This window comes from Charadrius vociferus, unplaced genomic scaffold (genome assembly GCF_000708025.1).
Source record: "Charadrius vociferus isolate BGI_N301 unplaced genomic scaffold, ASM70802v2 scaffold3, whole genome shotgun sequence".
NCBI lineage: Eukaryota > Metazoa > Chordata > Aves > Charadriiformes > Charadriidae > Charadrius > Charadrius vociferus.
The window spans coordinates 733863-740918 of NW_009647748.1; the positions used below are offsets into that span (position 1 = coordinate 733863).

At 51.7% G+C, this 7056-nt stretch overlaps 1 protein-coding gene across 1 annotated transcript in view; it reads left to right on the forward strand.

The window, feature by feature from the left end:
* Nucleotides 1–7056, forward strand: part of SH3TC2 (SH3 domain and tetratricopeptide repeats 2) — a 63903-nt gene that overhangs the window by 52465 nt on the left and 4382 nt on the right. Inside the window, exons 8-13 of the mRNA XM_009882085.1 lie at nucleotides 541–614; nucleotides 1403–1598; nucleotides 2654–2790; nucleotides 3762–3803; nucleotides 3907–5610; nucleotides 5725–5905. Coding sequence (XP_009880387.1) covers nucleotides 541–614; nucleotides 1403–1598; nucleotides 2654–2790; nucleotides 3762–3803; nucleotides 3907–5610; nucleotides 5725–5905 — 2334 coding nt within the window. The remainder of the gene's footprint in view (nucleotides 1–540; nucleotides 615–1402; nucleotides 1599–2653; nucleotides 2791–3761; nucleotides 3804–3906; nucleotides 5611–5724; nucleotides 5906–7056) is intronic.

Here is a 7056-nt window from a genome sequence, read left to right on the forward strand (position 1 = left end):
ACCGCTCTTGCCTCTGGCAAAGGACTAGAGCTACACAATTTTGTGAGGATATACGTTATGCATAAATACAGCCACTGGAACCAATTCAGGTCTTGTTAATGGGACAGAGCAAGGACATACTTCAGATATCATTCTTGTATGATACTGATTTAGGTCATACGGAAGATTGTTTGTGATCTACAGGTGAATAACTGGGAGAAAAAGCATAGCCCAAGACCCAGGTAATGCCAGTCGAAGTGGGGCCTCATGTTGGACACCTGGCTGAGCCTCAAAGACACCCGCAGCTTCTCTTGTACTTACACAGTGAAGTCCTCTTTACAGCCTGGCAAATTTATCCTGCTCTTACCATGTGGTGTGAGGATGCAGTCGTGAGGTGCAGACTACCTTCCATGCCCAATGACACCATTACAATGAATTACTGGACTGGCTGTGCTGGCCATGTTCCATAGCAGCTCTGGGGGACGGAACATTTGTCTTGCTTGTGTGAGACCATGCTGGCCTGCTCAGAGAAGACCAGGGTGGTTCTCTTTTGCCTTGCAGGTGGTTCCTGAAGAATTATGCTGTGAGTTTTGGCATCTCCCAGGAGATCAGTGGGACGACCTCTGAGCCTATCGGTGAGTGATACCTGTGTAACGCAGCTGTCCTTCCCAGGGAAGGGCACAGCTCTTGCAAACCTGGGTTTGGCCACAAAAGCAAGGGGCCCATCTCTTGTTCTGACAATGACACTCCATTGCAAATTGCTCTAAGGGAATACTGCATCTTTGGACTCTCTTGAATGGAGAACAGAACTTGCAAATTGCGTGTACTTAGAAGGGCGATCTGAGGAACACAGAGTGCAGAGGGCTGCTGATGGCATCCTTCTGCCACTGGGTTTTTTTGTTCTACTGAAATTTTATCCCTCTTCTAATTCTTTCAGGACTGAAGTTTTAAGTAATTGAACATGAAACCTGTGCCCACCATTCACCCATTAGCCCCAGGCCATTCCTGCCTGGACATGGGCACTGCCCAGAGCATGCTGGACATGGGAGGTCACTGCAGGTGTGAATTTGGCGTGTAGCGTGATGGGCATTTGCACTGGTAAAGATTTCACTCCTGGCAGAGAGTTGAGACAGTGCAACTTCTGTGAAGCTCCATATTTCCAGCTTCCTTCCATACTGCAGCTCTCAGAGGTTTCAGTCTTTGGCTGCGTGGTGTTTATCCATGTCTCTTGTATATTTTATTATAATCCTCTTCTCAAGAAGAAAGTGCAGAGATCTGAGTCCGAGCACAATAAATCTTAGGGGACAGAGAGGCAGCCTTCTCAGGCTGAAATCATGGTCTCTCCTGGCCCAAGTATTTTCCAGTGAGGAAGTTTTAACAGTGGCCTCACACTGAAATATCTTTGTTTGCCTTGGTTTCCCAGTCAAAGGCAGATGCACAGCCACAGAGGACCACAGAGGAGCAGCATGGGATGAACTGAGTTTCTCCAAAGGAGACAGCATAGAAATCATCGGCTTCCTCATTCCAGGACTCCCATGGTTTGTGGGGAAATCCCTCGGCAGTGGGAGCATCGGCTTTGTCCCAACCCGATACATAAATCCTGAGGCTTGTGAACCTCTGTAAGTTTACTGCTGCCATCTAGATTAAATTAAACTCAGGAGAAAATGAAGGGAAGGCTCAAAATGAAGGGAAGTCTCAAGTCAAGGCTATGTGAGAGTCCAGGGCAGGTAATTTGCTTTGCAAGACTTTCATAGAGGAACCATTTGAGGTCTCTCCAGCAGCCTTGGCCAGGCTCTGCTGCCAACAAGCTGCAGGAGTCTCTGCCCAGACAAAGCAATTGTATGTCACTTGCCTCAGGTGATTCTTGGGGAGGAACAGGTCTGGCCCTGGGCTAAACCTGGCTTTATGCTAAGGCAGCCCAGGACATCTGTGTACCAGACAAGCTGGCTTCACAGTTCCACCTAGAAATGTTCTTGATTTTGTAGCTTTGGCTGAGGGGCTGTGAGTCTGGCAAGGGTGGGGAGAGCGATCACTGCTGAGGAAACCAAGTCCTGCTTCGCTTCCTTTTGCCCCTTTGCTTTCTGTGGGGTGTTGAGGCAGAACAACCAATGGCACAGTTCCTCACTGAGCAGAATTAAACACCCTCCCAGGGACACAGACAAGAGTTGTCCAGGGAGGGAGGGAGGGCGACACAACCCTGCTCTGGTGACCTGGGCAGTTGTCTTTGTTGGTGGCTTAAAGACATAGTTCTGGTTCAATACCAACCCAAAAGGCTTCTCCTCAAAGAGTGTGTATGGGAGGATGAAGTCTTAACTTGTTGCTAGGTCTGTTGGGCTTTCCTGGATCAGGTTCACTCAAGGTGAGTCTTAAACACTTTTGTCTGGCACTACAGAGAACAGGGAGGTGATCAGATGATGCCCTGGCTTCAGGAAGGGCTTCTGGAGACAAAAAAGACCAACAGATCCCTATTTCTGGTATCCATCGGTTCCTCCCTGGAGAGCCTGGATCTGAGAGCCCTGATGGGGAAGGTGTCCAGACTCTTGTATTCACCTGCAGCAGAGCTTTTCTGGTGGGAGGAAGAGGAGGGATGGGAAAGCCCATCCCACCGGACAGCGGTAGTGTCAGGGGACGGGCAGACACTGACTGTTTTCCCTTGATGTCTGCCTCAACCTAGGGGAAAGGGCTTGGTGTTTCTGAGTGAAGAAGAAAAATCCCCCCTCCTGCGCATCCCCTGCAATGGTGGTGAGCAGCACTTCACCACCCTCCTTGGTGACCTGGCACGCACTGACATCACCTCTGTGTACCGGCTGGGTGAGTTTCCCCTCTCCTTATGTACCCTGCCCCATGGCTCCCCATGGAGAGCAATGCTGGGCAGTGTCTAGAGACCTCCTTGCTTGGGGCTTTGCAGGGGAGACAACTGCTGTGGTTAAGACAGCTTGCAAGCCCTCTGCTCAGCCTGGCGATGGAGGTTGTAGATACCCTCAAAAGCTGGGCCCTGCCACACTGCAGTTTGTAGGGATCTTCTCTGCTTCCAGGGCAGCTCCTCAGCTGTGGTTCACCCTGGTAGATGCTACTCTTGACTGATCCTGGCGGTAGGCCCCTACCTACAGCAGATTCCCCGTTGCTGTCTGACCTTTAGGTGTATATTGAGGGGCATGCACAGCTAAAGTGGCAGGTGATACCATTTCCATGCCCACGGCAGGAGCCAGGCCATCAGGGTTCCTGGGTGCTCTTCTCAGTTTCTCTGTGCTTGCTGTGGCTTTTGGACCACAGCTAATTTCTCTGTCTCTATTTCTTGCCTTCTCACTACCTAGGAGCCTAGAAGCACAGTGTGGCCATGCAGGGCTAGGCTTGGGATCCCCTGGGGTTCAGGGGACCTCCCACACCAGCCAGCTCAGGTGCAACGAGCCTGGGGTAGAGAGTATCTGAAACCTCCAAATAGACACAACGAGGGTCTTAAGAGATACAGAGCTGATAAAACCCTACCTGTGAAAAATAAGACCTGCTTATTCCCAGGTAACTATAACGTTGCCTGTGCTCACCTTACCACCAGTTAAAAGCTGTTCTCCATGGTCTTACACGGAGCCAAGGCCAGCAGACAAGGGAGTTGAAACTGCAGTTGCGTGTGGTGTCTGCGGCCAGAAGTAAGCCTGCTCTCCCACATATGGGTCTGGGGTTTAGCAGAGCAGCAGGAGAACTCTATAAGGTTTGAGCATTGTGTCTGCACATTAACACTGACCAAGGCTTTGGGCTTTTTGTTTTCTATTTGTCTCCTTGTGTAGATGGTTTTGAACCTAAAGCCATGTTCCTGAAAGTGCCATCAGGTGAGTGTGTGGAAGGGACAGAATGGGATGCTTTTATGATGACTTGTGAGGGTGAATTTTGACATGGGGAAACATCCCACTCTGGTTTGCCTGTCCCTTCCAGAGGCTGTTCTCCGTGGCTGTAAAGATACCCAGCTGCTCCAGTCTTGGGAGGAAATAAATGGCTTGGCTACAACTAGCACCTCTGAGCTGTCAAGCCCAGGGAGTGAATCAGCCCCTGCAACATTGGAAGATGTTCTCCTGGAGAAGCTGGATGATTTTGATGATCCCAAGTTCTTCATTGACCTGAATGCTGGACACATGGAAGATGCTGATGTCTTTGACCCCATATTGACCTTCCTTAACCAAGAAAGTTATGTGCCTAATTTTCAAAGCCTCTATGACCTCAGTTTTTCATTTCTCAACTCCACTTTTTATGGTTTCTCTGATGAGGATGAACTGGTCTTGTACCTTGAGACATCTAGGAACTGGGCCAAGAGGACTCATTCAGTTTGGGCTCACGTCAGGCTCTGTTTCCTCTTGGGTAAGCTCTGCATCAAAAAGGTCAAGTTCTCCCAGGCTCGAGTCTACTTTGAGGAAGCCATGAGCATCCTGGACAGGGGTTTTGGGGACCTGCCCCTGTTGGCTGCATTGCATGTGAACCTTGCCTCTATCTACTTGAAACAGAACATGAAGCACAAGTTCTCCTCCCTGCTGGGGAAAATGGTGGCCTTGCTTGTCTGCTTGCCTGGCCGCTCTTTCAGCTCTGAGCATGAGCTGGAAGTCATGATGTACGTCCTGAAGGAAGCCATTGCTGTGGGTAATGGTCCCTTGGAGGTACGTGTCTGCTTCCTTATTGTCAAGATCTTCCTACAACTGGGAAAAAATGATGAAGTGCTGCCCTTTATGGAGCATCTTCAATGCCTCACCTCCACTTTGCTCTGCCCAGACACTAGTTCTGTGCCACTGGATGCCACCCCCATCTTGAGCTACCTGTACGACAAGAAGTACTTGCCAAATATTGCAGTGGCCTCTGCCAGGTCTTTTGTTCCCAGTGGCCTCAAGGGGGCACCGACACCCATTTGGAGAGCTGGCTTCATCCTCCAAAACGCTTCCAAACTCCTGGGAAGCCAACTGGAGAGGAGCAGCATCCCAGCGCTGGCTTGTTTCTATCTCAAGCAAGCCCTTCGTTTCTCCTGTGAGAACAAAGCTGTGCCCACCCAGAGGATGCTGTGTGCCATCTTGTCCAGGATGTACCTCCAGCACGGCGTGTTGGATGGGGCGGTTTGTTATGCAGCCACAGCTGTAAGCCTCAGCAGACTGATGGGCGAGGAGGAGGCTTTCGAGTCTTCCCTCTCTTTGGGGTGGATGTATCTCCTGAACGGCCAGCCGGGCCGGGCTGCCGACATCATGTGGCAGCTCTTGCGCTCTCTGCACGGGACGGACAGCGTGACTCAGGGTGGAGCTGTGCACAATCTCTTGGCCATTGCCCTCAAAGGAGAAGGGCAGGTGCAAAAGGCTGCAGAGAACTACCTCCGGGCTCTGCACAAAGCCGAGGAGACCGGGAACAAAAGGAACCAGGCTATTGCCCTGGCTAACCTGGGGCAGCTGAGCTTCTCGCACGGGGCAAGCCAGCTGTCTGAGCTCTACCTGCTCCAGTCAGCTCAGCTCTACGCTGAGCTCCAGGGCAGCGAAGACCTGGAGATGGAGTTGGCGCAGGTGCTGCTCTGGCTAGCGCAGGCCATGGTGAACAGGCAGAGGATGGAAGATGGCAAACTCTGTTATGAACTGGCGTTGGGTTTTGCCCTGAAGTGGCATAACGTGAGGAGTGAGTACAGCTTTGCTGGTGGGAACCAGGGCAGCGTTCACCTCTGTGCAGGACCCTGTCAGGTCCCTAACGCAGCCCTCTGACCTGTCCTTTTCCCTTCCCTGTACCGTGCAGGTCAGCTTCACATCACTGAGTCTCTCTGCCATTTCTACAGCAAAGCGTCCCCCAATCTCCAGGCCTGCATTACCTACCATGAGCACTGGGTATCATTGGCACAGCAGCTCCAGGACAGAGAGATGGAAGGCAATGCCCGGCAGACCCTCAGCCAGCTCTACCAGGCTTTGGGCACATCCGAGTAAGTCCTGTCTGTGGCAGTTATATGCTGTTAGAGTGGGGTCCTTGGTCACCCAAAGCAAGAGCAGTGGCTTTCCTGAGTGTCCCAGGAGAGAGGTGGGGAAGGTGTGTGTAGCTCTAGCTGCCCCGCAGGCAGGCAGCTGGTTAACGCGCTGCTGAGATTTGCGAGCTGTCGCTGTGCAGTGAAGAGGGGAACACTTCAATGTCAACCAGAGCACCGTGACAGCTGGGCAAAGGCCAGGCTGTTAGCTGGGATGGAACTGGGGGCCGGCCAAACACAGTTTTCCAGAGAGACTTCTAGCCTTGGTCAGAAGGCACCCAGCAACAGGGAATTCATCACTTGCTTTGGAGGCTTATTCCAGTGATTAATCACCATTCAACAGTAAAAATAGGTTCCTTATCTGTTATTTGAATGTCTGGCTTCAGCCTCCAGCCGCTGAGTCTGCCCTTCCTATCTCTGCTGGAGTATTTTCCCCAGGGAGGTACTTAAGACCCCGTATCAGCTCGCCTTTCAATCTCCCGCTGGACACGTGCAGGTGACTGATTAGATTAGGCGGGAGGGGAGAGAAAGAGACCTGGACAGGCCACAGACTTTCTTCAGTCTTTCAAGGCAAACGTGTCAAATAGTTGAGAGCTAACTCCACTCCACCATGTCCCAGAAGGACAAATGGGCAGGGGCTGTCATTAACTTGGATGTTAACCTTCCCATGCTAGGTCACAGTGAGTTCAGAGGGAAGGAATTTAGGAAGCAGACGCCTGTCATGTGGATGGTGCTATTTAAGATCACAAAGCGCCCATTCCCTGGACTCCAAGGACAGCTGGAGCCCAGTTGCCAGCAGGCGAGACACCGAGCAAGCAAACATGCCCTGGGCACTGCCTGGCGCTCCCTTCGCCACAGCTGCCTTTAGCAGGCTGTGTGTCCCACCCGCTGGCTCATCCTGCTGCTTGTCCCTTCGTCCTCTAGTGCCCAGGGGTGTAAAAAAGGGGCTATAAGGTCTTGCAGATGTAGCCACAGATCTGCCTCTTTGGCTGCACCAAGGGACAAACAATAGGCAGAGATCTGTTTTTGGGTGACAGATGCTGTCTGGAAAACGAAGTTGTGAGTGCTCCCTGCCTACACTGCCATGCGTAGCTGGGAGTGACTTTGAGGTT